Source organism: Ciconia boyciana, chromosome 5 (assembly GCF_034638445.1).
Source record: "Ciconia boyciana chromosome 5, ASM3463844v1, whole genome shotgun sequence".
NCBI lineage: Eukaryota > Metazoa > Chordata > Aves > Ciconiiformes > Ciconiidae > Ciconia > Ciconia boyciana.
The window spans coordinates 32013739-32035086 of record NC_132938.1 but is presented as its reverse complement, the minus strand read 5'-3'; the positions used below and the strand labels follow the sequence as shown (position 1 = coordinate 32035086).

Sequence of the window (21348 nt, the reverse complement as noted above, 5' to 3'; positions counted from 1 at the left end):
CTTAATTCTTTCTTCAAGAAGTTTTGAATTTTGCCTTCCATAGGGAACAACAAATCTTCTGTCTTCTCCAAGTCTAAGATCTTTATGTTCAGGGCATACTCTTCAGGAAGTAAGTCCTTCAAGAAGGCTCCCAGTCTAGTTGAACTGATATTTCATAGTCATCATCATTTCCATAGGGAAGAAAGACAACAGGATCTGTCTAAGGCCTGCTACAAGCCTCCTGAGGCAGAAACCCAAAGCTCTAGAGGCAGCTGCAGCATTGTTGTGGTCCAACCCCTGTTGCAGTTATTTAAGGAAACAAACTGAAACACGGGGAGGAAAAAAGGGGAAATTAAGATCTTCCCTTCCTGCAGATCTCCACATGCCTGTGGTGGTTAAAGCACTCTTCTAAGTAAGGCAGAAGTTTTGTCCCTTACCCCCCAGCAGAGAGGGGATTAAATTGCTTATAACCTGGGTGACTGTTCTAACCCGTAGTGCGCGTAGTGGGATTTGAGTGAATAGATATGCTTTGAGATCCTGGCTGGAACACTGACTTTGTGTATCCTGATGAGGCTTTGATGAGTAAGAGGCTGTTCTGCCCTGTCAAGATCTAAAATGCTTCTGCAAAAGCACCACAGCTGATGCTTACGTGGCTTTAGGTCCATCTCACTCAAGTAGACATTGCACAGCAACTCTGAGGAGTTTTCAATGCACACAGTTAGATCTGAAATGGAATATAGGGATTTGGGAACTGGGATTACAACCCAATCCCAGAGGTACTTAAACTCTGCAGGAAAGTCAGGGTTTGTGTTTGTTTTTTTTTTTTTTAAATCAACCCTCTGAAACTTTCAAGTTCTCCTCTTGTACATACCTTGAAACAAGTCTTGATTGTTCAAACAACCTTTACACCTTATTTTTGTCTGAGCCCAGAAATTGAGCATTCTCATGCGTAAGCTTTCAGAAGTTTTGAACAGGGAAGTGTGCTCTGAAAACGCATGTGACGTCTACTGCAATGTGATCCAAATACAGTGCAACAGGCACCTCTGATTTTATTTTAAAACATGGCTCAAGATTTCCAATGCTATTTCATAATTAAGTCATATTGCTAAAGAAATCACTGGGGCTGTGAGAAAAGGTTCAGATGCCCTTTCTAGCGAGGGAACAGTGACAATTTTTCTTTGGGTATGAATTACTTTAATAGCCTTCAGAAAGAAAGGCTTCAAAAACGGGGAGTGCCTTAATGCCATCCCCAAGAAGTCTAGATCACATCCTCTCCTAGGCCTTCAATTCACTTTTTACAACTCCCCACAGGCAGGATATTAAAACCACCCTTCAGTGTCCTGGATGGGTGCTTTAACCTTTGAACTGTGGATGGAGGACAGATCAGTGGGAGCCATCACTGGTTTTCCCCTCATTTTTACAGAATGGGTTTTTGGGTTTGGGTTGGCTATTTTTGGAAATCAAATTATGTTATAAAGGCTGAACTCACCTGTATAAAGGTGCCACTCACCTGTACCTGAAGCAGTGTAGGATGTAAAACAAATCCTGCCCTCAGCACTTCCTTCTGCTAAGTCTAAACAGCTCCTTGCTGCTATCTTTAAAGAACATACACTGTTAAGCAGGTAACTGCTAATTAGGACATGACCTAATCCAGGGTCCTGGGTTCCACAGCAGGTGCTTAAAAATTAGATTTTCATTACAGGTATTCCAACTCAATTTAAAAAATGCAAATAAATTTCAGTAACCCCTCTCTGTAATAGTTTTTGTGAAGATAAAAGCACTTTTTATTTACAAATTTGTTGGGATAGTTTTTAAATTGGATAAAAAAAGCAAGTGCTACAAGAGCAATTTCTGGCTGAAGAAATTCTCAGGTTATTGCATCAATGTAATAGTTGGAATGCTGAACCAAGGTGAAGTATTTTCATTTCATAGCAAAAGCTTTGTGAAGAACTTCCAGCTAAACAACTAAACAGCTGATATGCAGCATTTTGGCCTTTAGGACAACTATATAAAGTCCTTGCAGATATGGTAAGACTTTGCAGGTTTCATCTGCTGATCACAGCAACATGCTGTTAATGCTAACTGCATTAACTGTTAATGCTAGCTTAGTACTTCTTTGCAAGGCAACTGCTCAAGCAAGGGTTTGCCTCTGAGAGTTCAGTACAGACTGCACAAAAAAAACCCCCAAACAACCCACCCCATCCAAAAACTGAAGAATGACCATCTCTACGGCAACTAAAGCACTTAGCGTGCTCATGCCCAACATAAATTGGCACAATTTTACAAGTGAAGTTAGTATAATCAGGGTGCAAGTAATTTGAGAAAGGTAACTAGAGTCAGTACAGAATATTCCAGGTGTAACACTCAAATCATTGTCTGTTACTAAGTTTTATTGCATAGGGCAAGACTGTACAGAGACAGTAATATAACACAGTGATGCGGGTGGAAAAAGAGGCACAAATGGCTGGCTGCCTCACCATGGCGCTAGGGGAGTCAGGAGACTAAGAAGCTTGTCAGGTTGATTACCCATCAGAGCTAACACCCAGTGCAGTGTCGGGTAGGGAGGGGAAGAATAGGAATGACACCTTCACCTCTTGTGTAACTTCACCCTCAGGTTATGTACTGTTACACAGCTGCACTAGCAGACTGCTGCCACCAGGAGAAAGAAACCCCTTATAGTTGTTGGCTCTAGCTCTTGTCTGATTACAAGATGATCAAATTCACTCACCCAAGCAAACAAAGAGCATGCACTCATTTCTTTTCACCCATTAATTTTTCTGGTAGTTGAAATTAATACCATGTGCTGGTTTTGTCTGGGATAGAGTCAATTTTCTTCACAGTAGCTAGTATGGGGCATATTTTGGATTTGCACTGGAAACAGTGTTGATAACACAGGGATGTTTTCGTTACTGCTGAGCAGTGCTTACACAGAGTCAAGGCCTTTTCTGCTTCTCACCCCACCCCACCAGCGAGTAGGCTGGGGGTGCACAAGAAGCTGGGAGGGGACACAGCTGGGACAGCTGCCCCCAGCTGACCAAAGGGATATTCCCTACCAGAACATCATGCTCAGCATATAAAGCTGGGGAAGAAGAAGGAAAGGGGGGGACATTCGGAGTGATGGAGTTTGTCTTCCCAAAGTTTGTCTGCTTTCCTGGAGATGGCTGAACACCTGCCTGCCCATGGGAAGGAGTGAATGCATTCCTTGTTTTGCTTTGCTTGCGTGCACAGCTTTTGCTTTCCCTATTAAACTGTCTTTATCTCAACCCATCAGTTTTTCTCACTTTTACTCTTCCGATTCTCTCCCCCATCCCACCGCGGGGTGGAGTGAGCGAGCAGCTGTTAGGTGCTTAGTTGCTGGCTGGGGTTAAACCACAACATACCACTATCCTGTTAGGAGAGCCAGCTGACAGCACACTTTCAGATTTGCTAGGATAAGGATGCAGGTAACTACAACCTCGGTAAATAGCTTGCTTGCTAAAAAACACTGGTCATGAGGATCTTCACTTTTAAGTCAGTGCTTCTACAGACATAGCATGCCACCAAGGAATTTCAACCTCTTTGTCATCACAAGCCCTCACTATTATTGGTATTTCATTTAGAAATTCAAGACTCAGGAAACAAGTTCTAGTTATTTTGCTTTAGTGTAAGCTTTGACCAAATAAAAAAACCCTGCGCTTAACTCCAGAAGAGAGTACTGCCGAGAGCACTGTTTAGAGGTCTTCTTACCACTACATGGTCCCTTCCTGTGATGAGGCGGCCAGGAGCAGCATTTAATCCAGTTACTCACACTAAGGGGTAAGCCTGACCTACCACACAACCATAAAGCAGTACATTATAGGAACAAAGCAACACAGCTTCCTGTAACAGCAAGACACTTAATCAAGTAGTAGACTATCTTCCAGCAGACTGTCACTTAATACCATTCTACGCAGGTTTTAGTGCATAAGCTTTTTACAAGAGTATTACCTAACTTAAGGTCCTGAAGTTATGCACCACAGCTGATGGCTGGTCTGAGTGTACTTCTTCAGTAAGTCTCCATGAAGCTTTGAATTCAATAGTTTATTTGTAATTGTAAAAGCATAAAAGTTACATACATTGAGTAATTGCATATTTGTTAGAATTGGTGTTTGCAAAGACAAGACAGTCATGCTTAGATTTCCCCCTAGTAGTTTGTTGCTTTACTATTTATTGCCCCCCGTCAGTTCAGTAAAATTTCCATAGAAACAGAGTGAGGAAATATATAATAGCGAGAGTTATTGAACTGTATGGAGACAGTTTGACAACATCACAGAGGCCCTTGAGAACTATTGAAGGTAGAGATCTGCCTAGTATTTAAAAAGGGCAGACTGGACTAGGCAAGAGTTACAGCAAACAGGCAACAAGCCTAGTTACAGTTCACTCAAACCATTCGTAGTTATAGCGTGTTATGAACAAGAGAATTGGTGTCAACTTTACCACATCATTCCAGAAGATACTAATGGGGTATGTATACACACACATATTTAAAAACAAAAATACATGTATGTATATACATTTTTTAAATAAGGCAGGTATTTATTTCAGGCTCTTAAAACATTTTTTCAGCCCCTTTTCCTATTAATACAGCATATGTTGCTATTTTATTGCTAAAGAAAGCATACCATCATTGCAAGCAGAACAGCATCAGCACTGGCTTTAGTTAGCAGTCCAGTTGAGTTAATAAGATTCAAGACATACATTATTACTATGGAAGAATATTACTGTTACAGAAATACAGAAGACTAGTTGAATTCTATTTAGATCGCACCAAATCATTCTCTTGACGTAGTCTGTAGTTAACAGTATACACTAAAAAGCAGAACAGCACCATTTTGGAGCAACAGAAAGAGATACCTAAAATACTACCTCCCCATCTTTACTAAGTTGTTATATTAAAAAAATACACAAGGGAAGGATGAGGTCACAACAGACTTCGTCTGCTGCTCTAACAATGCTTTCTTCTGTAAGAAAGGATGCAGGACTTTTGAGCTCATCCAAATATAAATCCTAATATGAATGAATATGCACGCCATTATCTTTGCGTAACTAATAAAAGTTACTTGTTACTATGACTTACAAGGTGCACTCTCGAAGTTTTTTGTCAGCCTGCTTCAAGGAGATCCAGGTGTTTAACATGTTTGATCGCAGTTTGGCCCACACCAAATGGTTGTTTAACCCAAATATCTGGGCGGCAAACTGGGCAGCTCCTTCAGGTGACAGAGTAGTAGGACAGCCAAGACCTGCAGAGAAGAGAGAGTGCCACTCACCAAAGCATATTTTAGTCAAACAAAACCCTGCCTCTGAAGAACAATTTAAGACAATGTTTCAGCCTCCAGGAACCACATGATCTAGTTTTAAAGCTACTGAAGTGTCATGTGTTCCACAACTACTAACGTGACTGCTTCATGGCATTTTAAACCAAAAGCCAGCATACCAAATTACTCTTCTTATACAGAGGTAACAGACTTCTGGGCCTCCTAGTTGCCAAGCATCCCTTCAAATCACTAACAAAAAGTTAAAAATCATACAGGTAGCAATGCACTGAAGTAATAGAGTTAAGCTCTTACCTACACTGATTGTGGAGAAAGATATTTTTTGATCTTTGACCATAAGGAAAATGCAGCTCTATCACTGAACAAAATTCAATTATTTAAATCCCCATTAATTCTAATTCCAATTTCAAACTGGAATGTTTAGCAAGGATAAGACAAGCTTTGTATTTTTCTGAAGGTTATTCTTATGTAATCTTTGCTCTGTCTATCGGGCTTTTTGCCATCAAGAAGTCAAAGACTGTATGCAAGATATTTCTAAAGACTTTGTTCAGTACTGATCCAGCTACTTTTCCAGTGTTTTGCCATGTGTGTGTTTGTATAAGTATGTACACTAGAACAACAACAAAAGCAGAGCTAGGTCAAAACAAGAGCATAAGTTGAAGATCATCTTACCACTGGGTAGTCTGAGAGAAGACCACACATCCTGAGTCCCCCAGTCAGCTGAGAGTGGAGGACAGTTGACAACTGGGTAAGCAGTGTTACCAGACATGACTGGCCCCAAACCATTGCTTCTGCCAGCTACTGCAACAAACACTGTTGGGATTCCATCTCCTGGCGGGGTGAGGGAAGAAGACATTCAGAAATAAGCAATCCACCTTGCTCTTTACCACTTGCTTTTGTGGGAACTTTATGAGTCCACAATTCTGTTTGCAGTTATTTTGTCAATTCCATTACATAGCACTAGAATTTTGTGTCTAACTTCCCCCTCTACAGAAATATCTTCTGTATCTTGCAGCCTTAAATCCCAGCTACTGTTTACCACAACTGAAGTTAGCATGTCTTACTCTGCCTCTGAGGGGAAGTCTCAGTATCAGAGGAATGGGTGCTGCTTAGCTTTGTAGAGAACATAGCTATTAAACTTCTGGCATCTTTAAGTGTTCCTCTCCTTAAATCTTACACAGTTCACCTCAAGTGTTTTTCAACTATGGTTACTACATCTGTAGTTTCACTGAGTAGAAAGTATACTCCCACAAAAATAAGTAGTTCTTATCTCTCCTCTGCTAGACTACAAACACTTTTGAAGAGACGTCAAGTTTTCTTGATAAGAATTTGAATCAAGTATCTTTTTCTCATGGCATCTAAAATAACAAGCAAGAATATTTTCATTAAACAGGCAGGAAAGCATGATGGGAGCAACATCTGCCTTGTAAATAACATATAAGAATATTCAGAGTCAACTAGAGAAACTATCGCTCCTGCTTGTTTCAGAAGGGCCAGCATCACCAGCAAGATACTACAATAAGTGTATTAACATCATCACGGCTTGGGCAAAAGTAGTTCTGGTACTGGGATAAAAGCAGAGGTTAGACTTTGAGTAACAGAAACTGTGGCCAGGCAGTAGGACAATACATTACTCCATAATTGCTTAGTGCAGTCTATAACCTGTCATTATGTAATTAGCAAGTATAGAACAACATTGTAACAGCTTGGTGTTCTGTTTAACAAAAAATGGAAAAATCCCACACAAATCCTTAAGTTGCCAAGTCATTCTTGAACATGATACTGTTTCAATCCAAATCAGTAGTTCTGTGGCATTTACCTTCATATTCTGCTTTGATCCTCAGGGTTTCATCTGGCCCTTTGTGAGCAGAGGTCACTCTTAATTCACAAGGAATTCCAAAGGTTGCACATGCCTTTTTTATTTTTTCACAGTGACTGAGGTCAGAAGGAGATCCCATCAACACCACAACTCTACCTTGGCTCTTTGTTTTCAGAAGCAACTAGGGAAAAGAGTGAAGGGGGGAGGGGGGGGTCGAGAAAGAAAAGCAGTCAACAAGATTGAGGACATGCAGTTATGGAAGTCTAGGTATGTTGTCCATAAAAACCAGATACCTCCACTCTTTCTGCAACCCATTCAAAGTTCCTCTTAACCATTTGCAGTGCTTCAGGAGTCACTTCCTTCAGGTCCCGGTAGGACTGAAAAGAGGAAAAAAGAAATACTGAAGTTTGAGTGCTTTGGGTACACAAAGCACTCATTTTGCTACCATAATTGTTAAGAACACCCCGACTGAAATATTTATGCAGTTTCTAGTAGTTCCACAGGAAGAAGAATAGAGATTGGTACAGATATAGGAGAGAGTGGATATGGAAACAAGCAAGAGCCATTTAATGAAGAACCATCTCAGTAAGTGTAAACAGCCTTCTACATTACAATTCATGGCCATTTGCAACATGAAAGGCTTGTAGCCATGAGGGTATCAAGGTTTTGGAAGCTTCCCAAAGGGTAAATTTAAGGAAAGACATACAATTCTTTTAAAATTGGATTTGTAACAACCTGTTTGCCTGCAGTAGCACTGCGCTAGCCAACCTTGGTTCTGCACGATGTTATCACACACCTTATTTTAGGGAGATGAGCAAAAGCACTGTCAGAGCAATTCACTCAAGCATGCTACTACATAATTCAGGTAAAGTAAGCAATAGAGCAGTTCTGCTTCCTAATTTAAAAGTAATAACCTTCATCCCCCCCCCCCCCCTTTGAAATCTTCCCCTGTGGCTTACAGCCACTTTCTCTCACAGGGTCTCTGTTACTAGTCTCAATGACTGTCACAGAAGCTCCATGTCAGCAGCATTCCCAAACCAGTTCTTTCATAACTACTTATCTGGTAATTCAGAGATATTTGACAAGTGTAATTGCTACAAGTTTAAATATAGGACAAGTTTTATTTCAAACTTATGTTTGCAGCCCTCATATGTGGACATGGTCTGCTAGTAACACTTAGACAACTGAATATTGAATTCAAGCTTAACCAAAAGAAATCTCTCTACTAGTAGAGGATACCACTCTGAATAAACAGAGAAACTTGGAGGCAGACCTGGGAACCAAAACTTCTATTTTTCCTACCAATTTGTTGTCCAACTATTTTATTATCTGCACAAGTCAGAAATTCTTATTACCCCTGGAAACTCCATGCTTCATTACAATAGCTCCAGTCAATAGTGCTGTTGGGCATTCCTATTGAAGATATACAGGCAGAGGATTTTTTTTCTACCATAAACCAGATAATCAACTATTTAATGAGAACTGGACTGGACATTAGGTACCCTTACCCTATGAGCTACTCTCTAACAAGATAAGACTAGAAAAAGCCAGTCTGAAAACAGATGTTTACCTGTAGAGTTTACTTCTTTCATTCTCCTTCCCAACTGACTTAGAAGGTAAAGATTAAAACACTACCTGTTTGTCCTTCTGCTGGCTTCTGTCTCCTGATGGCCACAGTCTCCATGAATCATTATCAATAACATCAGCAAGAACAATTTCTTTTGTCAGAATATTGACACCAAATTCAATCTAAAAAGACAATAAGAATCCTATTTTAGGAACTATATAGCGATATATTTGCTGTCAGAACCAGGATTGTGAGAAATCAGATTCTTATACCTTCAGGTCTACCAGAGTGCAGTTTTGGGGCTGCCATGATTTTTCCAGGATCTCAAAAATAGCTTGAGTAGAACGAGCCATAATATCCACTTCAGTCTGGCCAATAGTAAGTCCAGCAAAACAGAATTTTGCTTCAATTAGCTGCTCCTCAGACCACTGTGGATCATTAGCAGCATCATCCTGTTAAGAAAACCAAAACATATACCTCATGTAATTTAAGCTTGCTATAAGAGGAAAATAACCATTAGAACATAATACTAGGTTTTGTTTGTTTATTTTTCAAAAAACAAATACAGGCTTCAAACTAGTATTACGACTAGCACTAAAAAAAGTGACAGCAACATTGAAAACACTTGGTGTAACACCTGAACATCTTTAAAAGCACTTCAAGTTTGGACAGTGCCCCAAGAGTGACAGGGTACACTACAAACAACACTTTAGGTCATAGTTCACAAGACACTTTTCAGACACACTTTCATTCCCAAAGAAGTTCAGAATCCTAAGTGACTAGCTAGCTACTTATCCTCACCATAGAAGTACTGTTTATTTTAATTTCTTCAATATATCAACACATCCATTTCAACTGATGCATTAGGCTTATGCCTAAGAAGTCCTTATACCTTATAAATAAAACTTTTCTATTTTATGTACTGTTTGGCTTGTTACTGTTTGATGGCCCTGTAAGCCAGTATTACATTATATGCACTTTAGACAAAACAGCTGTTGGATAAGAATGCAAGAAAACATTAGGATGGCAAAACTACCAACACTAAGAGGATTGGTCAGCCACTAGCACTACTTGCTTTATTTGTCAGCATTTTAAAGGAGATAATACAGAATTCTATCTCTGTTTAAGTTTGATTAACATCACAGGAAAGGAAACTTACCTTGTAAAACATCTCAATTTTGGGTGGGTAAAACTTATATCCTTCTTTGACACCAGGGTTTCTTTTGAGGAAGGAGCCAGTAGCAATTCTTCTGCACACCCATTCAATTGGGATCATTTCACAGTGAGCTGCTATGAATGCTGTGTCACTCTGTTTCCTGACAAAAGCTGTTTTAATTCCTACATATAAAGATGGAAGCTTAGTTACATTACTAGGCACACTCCACAGTTGAAACAAGAGTCACAAACATCTTTAAGTGCAACTGAATCTTCTTGTTCTCTGGACTTAAGGGACACACTGAATCTCTTCAGGGTTTAAGCCCGCTCTGGCCTTGCAAAAGGCAATCAATGCAGTTATCTTCCACAGGTCATTAGTTTTGCCAATTTTATCATACAACACTTGCTTGTAGCTCAGAACCTTATGCTCTGGTCAGATATCCTATTCTTGCAAATAATTTTGTTCACAGAGCTTTAAAAAAAAAATCTATCCCTCACAATGGTTTGTTTTTAAACAAAAGTTAGCAGCAACCAAGTACCCAACCATGCTCTCTGGTGGAAGATCCATTATACATGGAACAGTAATTGGAGGCTTTCAAAAGAGCTAGGGAGCATGTAGTCTTTACTACTTTGTTTAATAAATGAGGACAGAGCATGGAAGAGAACAACTTAGCCCTCCCTTTCATTACAAACTAACATTTATTTAGGGTACTAGATCTTAGTGATTTGTTAGGCAAAAGACATTAAGACTCAGAAGCACATGCACACACACAAACCTGCTGCAGCAAGTCAACCTTCTTACATAATCCTAAAATGACCCCGTATTAAACAGGGAGAGCCAACATGTGCAGATAGGCACTGTAAGTGCAAAATAGCTCTTTTTTTCCAATTTCACTCTTGAGGAAAGTCCCACCTTTCTCCCCCCAGGGCAAGACAACTGCCAAGCCCAAGTGGCATCTGCCAGAAACAGAAGACAAAGGAGCTGCATCCAGTCAAACCAAGAATCTATTCCATTCCATAGATCTATTCCATTCCACTTCCAGAGTCATAAAGGAAGAATTAAAGACTTGAAATATAGTATTAACATTGACTCTTCAGATTTTGTTGTACTGCCCTCAAGGGCAGAATGAGTTAATCAACTGCACATTAAGTCACTCCTAAATCCAGGCATGAAGGCCCCCCACATGGTTTACTACTACTTTTTTCACCAGTGCAAATGCGTGCTTCTGAGGGGCTGACATTAGCTCTATTATAAATGGGAGAGAAATTTTAACAGAACTTTGTAAATCATCACCTTTGAAAGAGTAGGTTAAGAAGAGTTGCGCAACGCAAACAAACGACTTCTACGATAAGGCATTCACATTATCTGCAATTTATGCCAATCAAATAAGCAAACTGGAGAAGAACCCTGAAAGTTCTTTTGTTGCTTTAAAACGCAGCTGCAGTTTACTCTGCATATTTTTCCACAGCACCTGAAGTTACTGAGTACAAGCCATTTAAGGATCTTTGAGAGGTCTACAGCACAGCTTCTTCACATTTAAAGTTCATATCTGTAGGATATTAAATATTTTTATTGTTACCTTAACTATTGCCATTTAAGAATTAGGCAAAACATCTCATTAATTGTTCCTAAACGAAAACTGGTAATTTTAATCAGCTGCAAATATAATCAGAAAGACCTTGGAGGGTTCTTTGTACTGTATGCACAACAGGCTTCCCAAGAAAGCCAGTGACTGAGGATTATACTGAATGACTTCATAGATCTTTTCCTCAGCCCATATTTTAAGAACTACTTGCACAGAAATATAGGTAGATACAACTCTACAGAAACCATCTTTCTCTTCCCCACATATGAAACATGCTAGGAGACTTTACCATTTGACTATCTGAGAACTATCACTACACCTTATAACAGATAATACAACTTTTAGAGTAATTCAGCTGGTACTTGAAGCAATCTTTGTGTGAATGCTTCAAAGTGCACTGAGCACGCAGCTATAAGCGGTCTTAACCAAGTTTACTGGTGCTTGTATCATAGTACTGTCTGCAGACTCAAGTTAGAAACCCACCAGCACAAACTCCTCTTGGCAACTTGCAGACTTCTCAGTCAAAGACACTTCAGAATGCTTTCTCAAAGCAAAGATACTGGCTCCATTTTTGGAAGTGTGGTGCAAAACTTGAGTGGCTCAAGTTAGTTGTGTACTCCATGAAAGCTCACTTTCTAGCACCAGAAATATTTCAAGTCTTTTAAAGTAAACATTAAGTTCCTAATACATTCGATATAGACCAATATATGCATTTGCAATATCGTCCTCATAACTGTTTAAGTACACAGCTTAGACATAGTCTGGTAGCGCCACTACCTAGCAGTGACTTCTATGCAGGCAGATATACTAGGAAAGGCGAGATGGATCCAGTCCGGTATTACAGGCAAGGGGGCATGGGGGTAGGGAAGAACTGACAAAAGTAGAGGAGAGGATTAGGGGTGTGTCCAAACAAGCAGGAGAAACTATTGCAGTGTTATCTGCGATTGGAAGATTACTTCAGATAGTCTCATGTTCCAAGTGAGGAAGTCGCCCACCCAGCTCTGTAGTACCAGAGGGAAGAGTGTAACTAAAAACTAATAGAAAAGACACTCTAAAAGCCATCACAGCCTCAAGGCAGGATAAACCAATATATAGAAACAATACTGTTTTGTAACAATATCTGTAACACTCAGGCACGCATTCTACCTTTGAAAGACTTACCAGCTTCTTGAAGCAACTGAAACACACAGCTAGTTGTTGTATTGGAAATGGCAGCCTTTCCTTCCATTCGGTCCTTCCTGGCTGCATTTCCCGCGGTTATTTGGTCTTTTGACTGCATGAGAACACATCCCGGGATATCTGGCAGCTCATACACTTCTTTCGTTTTACCTTCATTAACTTTTTTACCAAGTTTCAGGTCTAGAGAAATGAAAAAAAAAAACCACAACATAAACCAGTTTTAGATGGAAAGAAATTTTTTACTTCTGCATGTAAGCCCACCAGGTTCGCTTACTTTATCAGTTGCGTGCAAAGTGAGACCCAGCAGGATCCCACGTTGCAGCCTGTGACGGCGAAGAGCAGGCTAAGCCCGCACCTAGAGGGCCGTTCGGCCAGGTTTCCCTCCCAGCAGCGAGGGCGAAAGCAGTCGCTCAAAACTTCTGCCCACGCAACTCCGGCGCCACGAGGGATGCGCCAGCCACGCCGGGCAGCAGCGGTGCGCTCCTTCGGCTACGCTCACCCCCACGCCAGCACGGGTTTTCACTTGCCGCTGGCGCTGGGGAGGTGCCGTCTGAGGCGGTGCCGGCAGAAGCCGCGCCGCTTTTACAGATTTTTTTTTTTTAGCTTCGGGACAAACCCGAAGCTCAGAAGGCCAAACCGCGCGGGCCGGCAGCGGCAGCCGCCCGGAGCATCCTCCGCCCGGAGCGGGAGGGGGCTGAAGCTTCGGCTCGAAGCGTTCACCTGCCCCTCGCCGCCTCTCCCGCGGGATGGGGCGCAGCCATGCCCCGCCTCAGGCTGGGGCGCAGCCACCCATAAAAAAAAAAAAAGTTAAAACTTTTCAGGGAAAAACTTGGCTCCCAAGCACCTGCACCCCGAGCCCGGCTGAGCGGGCACCGGCCCCTCGGGAGCGGCGCTCCCCCACCCACCCCCACGACCGTTAACGGCCCCCCATGGCGCTCAACGGCGCGGCGCGCGGGCCGCCCCCTCGCGGCTTCCCCTGCCGGGGGGCAGGCAGTTACCTGATGCTGCAGGGGCCATGGCTATGACTATGGCGGCGGGAGCGGGAGCAGACACCTAGGGCACAGAAGAGAGGCTCAGCGCACGCCACCGGGCCCCGCCGCCGGGGTAAGAAGGGGCCGGCGGAAGGGGCGGGCAGGCGGGGCGGCGGGCAGCGGCACCGCCCGCCAATCGCCGCCCAACACCGCGGGGACGGCCCGCGCCCCTCTCCGCCCCGCCGAGCCCCCCGGGCGAACCCCGGCCGCCCCCCCCCTCCCCCCTGCAACCACCGCCACCCCCGTGCAAACACGGCCCCGGCCCACTTCCCGGCCAATGCCGGCGCCGCGCCGCGCCCGGCCCCCGACTCCCCACGCCCCCCACGGGCAAACCCCCCCCCGGCCTGTTGCGCCCCGTGGGGGCAGCGGGTCCGGGGTCGCGGGCCTGGCTGGAAGCGGGGGAGGGGGCGGGGAGGGGACGGGCGAGGCGGCGGAGTGGGGGCCGGGGGCGCCCCCCCGTATGTAAATGAGGGAGGCCGCGCCGGCAGGCTACCGGCGGCCCCGCGCGGCGCGGCGCTGTTGGCTGCGCGCGGCGCCGGCAGGAGCGCGCGGGAGCCGCCACAGCGGGGCCGGGACCGGGACCGGGACCGGGATCGGGATCGGGATCGGGATCGGGGCCGGGGCCGGGGCCGCCCTCCGGGGCCGCGCCGCCCGCCGCCACGTGCCGCCCGCGCCATGGAGCTGGAGGAGCTGGGCATCCGGGAGGAGTGCGGCGTGTTCGGCTGCATCGCCTCCGGCGCGTGGCCCACGGAGCTGGACGTGCCCCATGTGATCACGCTGGGGCTGGTGGGGCTGCAGCACAGGTAAGGGGGCGGGGGGCACGGCGGTCGGGAGCGGGCTGGACGGGGCCGCCGTCCGAAACCGGCGTCTCCGTGGCGGGCCGGGCCGCGGCGGCTGCCCCGGGGGCGGTCGGGCCCCCGCGCCGGCACGTGCAGCCGGGAGGGCCCCGGGTCGCCGGCGGCGGCGGCGGAAGGAGCGGGCGGGGAGGGGAGCGGCGCGGCCGGGGGCCTGCCCGCTGCGGAGCGCCCCGTCGCTTCCTCCCGCCCCGCGCCGGCGGGGAGCCCCGGCAGCATCCCGGTGGCCGAAGCGCAAGGAACGCCCCGCCGCCTCCCGCCCTCCCGGGCCGGCCTCGCCGAAGGAGCAGCTCTCGGACGTGGTTTGGAGCTCGGCTGCATCTCACTTAGGTCGCATCCGCTCCTGCTGCCGGGGGCCGCGCCGCCGGCCCGGGCGTGCGCACGTCCCGCGCTGCCCGGGGGCCTCTGTGCGCGGAGCCCGCGGCGTGGCCGCCCCAGCGGGCGGCGGGGATGCGTGCGCCCCGCTCATCGGCTGCCGCGCCCGCCGCCCCGTCCCGGCCACCCAGCCACGCCGCGGCCGTGTCACACGGGCGCTGACCTCCTGCCGGCGTCGCGGCGGGGCCCGGCCGTCATCCTCGGCGTTACTCGAGATGCTGATGTTAAAGTGTAGTTCACACAAATCGAGAGCACCGAAACGGAGTGGCTCTTAAGCAGTTTTAGGCTCCGACTAGCCATAGTTGTTTCTGTTCACCACCATGATACAATAAAACTTCTTTTCTACCTGACACGCCTATGGCGATGTAAAACAGACTAGATTCGCTGTGATCCGTGTGGATGCAGAGCTGCAAAACGAAGTTTGGGTTCTGCTTCCGTTTGGTACCCAAAGTACGAAATGTTATGCACCGACTTACACTAATCATTTTTTCAGTGGTGCCAGAAAGGTGTGTCCTCCTTGTGGGAACACATGCACAGCCAAACACGCACATGCTAGTTTTGTATAGTACCAACACCGATATACTATGCTTAACTTTCCATTTGCAAAAAGTGGGCTAAATAATCACATTCCTGACAGCCTGGGAAGGTGGGCTTCTCTAAGTACACATGCACTGAATAGATAAAATGATACATTCTTTGTATTTTTGAGGTCACAGACATGTAAAGGTTGCTCTGAAATTGTTTTGGACCAACAACAGAAAATGGTTTACATGGAGATTTTCTGTTTATTACAGCTGAGTGTCATATACTTTTACTGGTAAAATGCTGCATCCCTACATGACTGTCAGATCCTAATAATTTTCTTTGGATTGCAGGTGTAGCATTCATAAACTATATATATTTGCCAGTGTCCATCAAAAACGTTTTTGGAGTGATAGAGCTGCAGAGTCCAAGGAACAAAGCCATGTAATCAATAGTCTCATTTTAGGTTGCGCCATTTTTCTGTGAAGAGGCTGGAAAAAATCTTACCTCATTTATGTTTACAGTTACACTGGTGGACCTGGAGTTTCTTATTTGGAAATAAAATGACTGATGTATTTTCATTACTTTGCAGCTTATTATCTCAATTTTCATTGTGACCTTATTTCATTATTTTTCAATACAAATTTTTTTCTTTTTTTTTCTGATGGGCACTTGACAAGTATATTTGATTTCCATGAGCTCTTTAATATCGAATATCCCCTGTGGAGGACACAACTGTAGAGAGTAATACTAATGCTGTGATTGAAACTGCGAGCAATTCACAAGTTCTGCAGGAAGATACACACCTAAAGGCATACATGCAGTACCTCTGGTTCTGATCTTCTAACTCCATAATCGTCAAAATTTTTAAGGGATGCTTTCTTAGAGACATAAGCATTATTGCATCCACTGTATTACATTCTCTGTAAACTGCATTACATTCACTGTAAAGTGAAACGGCCTGCTCAGTTAGGTATACCTTTGCAAGCACTCAATAACATTCTATTAAATAGCTGAGATGTTAATGTTCCCATTTCCTTCTTTAATGTTTCCCTCTAACCTCTTTGCATTTTTCCTGCTGTGAGATGTAGAAGAAGTGGCATCCCTATCAGCAAGTAATAGGATAAGAGCTCTTTTTCTTCCTTCTTTTTAGAATGTGTCTTGAAGACCAGAATTAAGAATTAGCACTAACTGAATCAGTACATTTCGTTAAGCCTGTTCTTTTAAACTTAAAAACTAAGAGTCTCTTAACCATATTCCTTTAAAAATAAGTAAATATGAAAGAGAGGTATGGTAAATATTAATGGGCAGTCCCAATCAGGCCTAAGTGACTAACAGAAATGTGATTGACCACTAGAAAATACAGTCCTTAGACCTCCCCTTCAAATTAGTAAGGATGTTTACGTAATGACTACCGGCCTTAGATACTCATAGGCATGTACTTTTATATGCAAATTAGTCCTGTGCAATAAATCAAATTACAGAATTTGGCCCTGAATTCATCAGAGATTTTAAAAATCAGAATATTCAAGCATGGCATTGTATCAAACTGCATTCTTGAGATGACTGATCCACAAAGAAGAGGCAGCTGTTGGGAGCATGTTATAATTTCTAATCTTTGAAATCTTATCTGTATACATAAAGATCCCGAGTATTTGCTACGTGCCACAAAAACACGCAGCATAAGTTCTTTGTGCTTTATGTTCTGATATAGCTGGTTGCAGCAATGTGAAGAACTTTGCTGTTTCTGATAAATGGCCTAAAATTAGTTGATAGTTTGTGTTACAATGTTAAAAGGGTAATAAGGCACTGGAGAGATTTACTTCAGTGAGGATATTTGCAACTGAAAACTTGAAACTATACACTGGATCAAGCCACCAAAATATTTAAGCATGTATTCAACAGCATGTGTTTGAGTGGTGCTCATTGTTTCACTTAAACTATTCTGCATGAAAAATTGGTGTGTATTTGTAAGCAAGGTTCTGTAGTGGGCCCACAAGTAGGCACATCATGAAAGATAAAAGATTGGAAGACTTGGATAAAAGACTTGGAATTTCACTATCTTCACATAAGAAACAACTTTAAAAGGTTTTTTGATTTTGTTTTGGTTTGGTTTTTTTAATTAAAAAGTAGCTGCTAGATTGTTGAGGCTTAAATTCGCACTCCTTTGTAGCAGAAGTTAGAACATGGCTTTTTATTGGCTTTTACTTCATAATGGTGAACTGTGAATTAAAATGAAAACCAGTATATTCCTACTCACAGGCTAATCAAGGCATCCACACGCTAAGAACATTGCACCAATTTAACTTGAGACCATTTTAAAGTGATTTTCCTCTGGTTTTAACAATTTTACAGCTATGTTAGCAGTGAATTCTCATTACGATTGAAACTTGAAAGCTGCTAAAGCTAACGCTGTTACTCTGGCATCAACATTAACAAGGCTTAAAAGTGGATGTTCTAAATCATCTTTACAATTCATAAGCCAGGGAACAAAGTCACTGCAAAATCCACTGACAGCAAGCCAAAATAAGAGGATATTGGTAAGAAGAAAAGTTTCTTGGGGGCGGTGAGGGAGGGAGGAGGAGTACTTTGAGTTACAAATCTATTAAACGTCATTTGAGTCCTTGACCAGGACAAATTTGCAAAGTTAATCTTGGAACAAGTGTGATTTCTGTTAACTTTTTGCAAAATTCCCTGGAAAATATTTTTGGCAGTAATACTGTGTACTGAAACCTGAGCGTATCCAGCTTTGTACTGATTTTTAGAAAAGGTCTTTAAAAGGCCACTTCTGTGCAGGTGGAAGTCCTGTTAAGTCAGGGAATACTCCTTGTCCCAACTCAGCTTGATCTATGTATGGAATTTGTTATGAGAATCAAAGTAAATGGGGAGTAGAGGCTTGGCTGGCATGCTTTTTTGATACCTTCCCTGTTACTGTCCACTATTAAAACCCACACAACAGAACCCAAATAATCACCAATGTAAGTTAAGAATTTTTACTTCTCTTTCAATCTAGTAAAATTACTGGTTGCTTCCAATTAGCCATCCTTCCAAATATCTACACTTAATATAGCATAATAAAAGTGTTTATCTACATTTTATGTACAACCTTTTGGCTACAAGATAGATTTTTTTAAAAGGCTATTTAGCGAGCTATTGGTATCCTGTCTTACCCCATGAATCTTTCAAACAAAAAGCTTGAAATTGCAGTAGTATTTGGATGGGAATTTTCTGAGGAACATGGATATGCTACAGGTAATGATCCTGATAAATTGGTATGTAACATATTTATCTCTTCATTTCATCTCAAGAACCCATTATGGGTTCAGCAGATCCCCTGTCCCCAGATGCAAGAACTGCAGTGTTAAATGTTTTAATTGTCTAAATGCCAAATTTTGTAATTGACCATATATCTATTTAAATTCCCTATGGAATATACTGGGTAAAAGATGTTTGTCTAGGTAGTGATTGAGTCTGTATGCTGTTTTACCAGGACATTCATGCTCTATGTGCTGGTAAAACATTCCTAAGTACTTTCAGAGACACGTACTGAATGTGGATATAGTAACACTTTATCTTTTCGTTCTATCTTGGTTTACATGTATAGGCCATTCTGTGCTGCTAGGTGCTGACAGCCCAGTTTAATTACATGCCACAAAGCTTACTCCTGCAAGAAGAGAGGAGGAGAGAGACCTTTTTGCTGCGGTGAGCTGTTATATCCGCTGGGTTGTTTTACATAACTTCCTGCAGGGCTCAGGTTCCTGCATGCTCGTTTTCAGAGAGTGAAGATAAGCCAGATTTCCATTCTAACCAAGTTCAAATCTCTTAGATGTACATGTCACAAAATCCAGTTCGGTCTCAGCTCTTATCTCTGGATGTGGAGTAACCAACTGGAATGAGATAATGTAAGAAGGAGTGGAACAACCAGGAGGGAAGTGGTGCCAAAATGTATATACAAGAGGACGTTTCAGAGACAGCCATTATGTTTACTGTGGCCAACAGACTTTCCATTACATTAAGCTAGTCATAGAATTGGGATGAGATTTGGGGCGAGATTGTTCGTTTTTCTTCACATTGACTGTAGTTAAGTCATCCATGTAGGCATGATACTGCTCTCTAGTAATTTTCACAGGATTGCTCTGTTGGCTTGTCTGCCCATACCTTAAATTTGAGCCTAATTCATGGAGGGAGGGTTGTACACAGCACGGGAAGTTCATGCTGGGTAGTTCAGTTCAAATAAACTGTCCTGGCTGCTCTTTCTGCCATGTCTTACACTACTTTCCTTGAACTTAAAAAAAACCCCAGGGTTGTTTGGAGGGGCTTTTTATTAGGTTACTTTTAATTTAAATCAGTTCTGTCAGTTGATTAACCACTTGGCCACACGAGTGCTTGTGCCGACACAAAGGAGACCTTGCTGCAGGAGAAGGAACAAAGGGTGAGAGTCTGGAGGGAGAGTCTTTTAAGCTGACAGTGATGCTGATAGTGCTCGTGGATCCACCAACAATGCAAGCATTTCTGCTCCCTGAAGCTCATTCTCCACGCATCTGGCCCAAATATAGGTTGGTCTACCAGGAAATAATCTAAATGGGGCATTCAGAGGACTTTCCAGGGTAACAGCCCTATCAAAGATGTGTAAAGTGACCCATTCATCTCAGTGAATGAGTGTGCTTTAGAGAAGAATGGAACTTTTTAATATAGGTCAAAGTGGTGATTGCTCCATTTATCTGCCATACCTCAAAAATTTCAGTATTGCCATTTGCAAACTGGGGAGGAGACAGATTTGCCGTCACAGTAATCTGAGTGGCCCCCTGGTAATAGTGCAGGTATTTGAGGAGGGAGAAAAGCAAAGATCTCTGGTTTTTATAGGATTGATGCTCTTGCCATTATTATTTGGTGTTGGTTTTGATTTTTAAGCTGAATCATTTTCATGATGTAATTTATATTAAGATTCCCAGGAGCAGTTACATGGAAACAACTTGGTCTGGCCTTTCTGCTAAAAAGGAACCATGTTGTGGATCTATGTCTAAGAAGGCCTCTCCTCCCAAACCGTTTCAGTCCTACAGTAGTGCCTCACATATAACCATTTAGCATGTGTGAGATGGTGTCCCAAGTTCCATTTAACTTGCCCATAAGTGTGCCGAGACTAAATATTGTGTGACTGTAATAAATGTAAAGCTGTGATCAGAGCAGAGCCACAGCACAAGCTCAAGTGGATACAAAAATACACTGGAAGGATGAGTTGGATTAACTAATGATATTTTTGAAGGGACTTTTTCTGAGAAATCCTTCACTCTAGCGACATTCTATTTAGCCCATTGTCACTACCCCGGGAGATGCTGTCAGAAGGAGACAGACCATAGCTCTAGACAGCCGGAATTCTAAATGTGCAACATTCATATTATTTTGTCTCTAAGCAAAAAGTGATGGGGAATCATAACTACAACTGCAGTGAAGAAAGTTTGTCTTGATGCCACTTTATCTATCTCAGCATCCTACATATGCAAGTAAATTAATTGCTATCTCTGTAAGTGGGAGTAGCATATATTAGATGATGCCAAATGCCCCATGCACTTGACATCTCTTACCATCTTTGACTGAAAATAAATGTGAACAGCAGGAAAGAAGGAGATAGCTTTCTGACAGAACAATTACAAAAAACAAGCTATGCTTTGCACCCACAAAGCAGAATAGAAGTGGAATCCCACACAAAGGGAAGTCCACCTTCTTTGGACCTTTGTTTGTCAGGTAAATCCTGCTCTCTGGAAAGTTTTCTGAAAAAAAAACCCTTTTACTTGGAAAGCCACTTGTGTTCTTTTTTTTTCTGTCAGTTCTTGCTTCATGTCTACCCTCTAGTGTTGATATGAACAGTTTCCAAGTAGAGACTGCAAATGTGCTCTGCAATTCTCTGTTCTGGCCTACTAAGAATTTAGACGGTCCTTTGCCTCAGTGCTTTTGTGCAGTTCTCACCTGAACAGCATTTAAAAACAGATACA

The 21348-nt window shown here is 43.2% G+C and overlaps 2 protein-coding genes across 8 annotated transcripts in view; one reads left to right on the top strand and one right to left on the bottom strand.

The window, feature by feature from the left end:
• Positions 1-4017: 4017 nt before the first annotated feature.
• Positions 4018-21348, bottom strand: part of PAICS (phosphoribosylaminoimidazole carboxylase and phosphoribosylaminoimidazolesuccinocarboxamide synthase) — a 42399-nt gene continuing 25068 nt past the window's right edge. For all 7 annotated transcript variants that reach the window (XM_072863291.1, XM_072863292.1, XM_072863293.1 and 4 more), the window contains 9 exons: positions 13575-13629; positions 12559-12756; positions 9816-9994; positions 8929-9108; positions 8725-8838; positions 7383-7466; positions 7090-7270; positions 5943-6101; positions 4018-5237 (listed from right to left, as the gene is read on the bottom strand). In XM_072863291.1, coding sequence (XP_072719392.1) covers positions 5071-5237; positions 5943-6101; positions 7090-7270; positions 7383-7466; positions 8725-8838; positions 8929-9108; positions 9816-9994; positions 12559-12756; positions 13575-13629 — 1317 coding nt within the window. In that variant the 3' untranslated portion in view covers positions 4018-5070. The remainder of the gene's footprint in view (positions 5238-5942; positions 6102-7089; positions 7271-7382; positions 7467-8724; positions 8839-8928; positions 9109-9815; positions 9995-12558; positions 12757-13574; positions 13630-21348) is intronic.
• The window catches only part of PPAT (phosphoribosyl pyrophosphate amidotransferase), a 50767-nt gene continuing 43258 nt past the window's right edge, over positions 13840-21348 (top strand). The window contains exon 1 of the mRNA XM_072863299.1: positions 13840-14410. Within this exon, the coding sequence (XP_072719400.1) occupies positions 14283-14410 (128 nt within the window). The 5' untranslated portion in view covers positions 13840-14282. The remainder of the gene's footprint in view (positions 14411-21348) is intronic.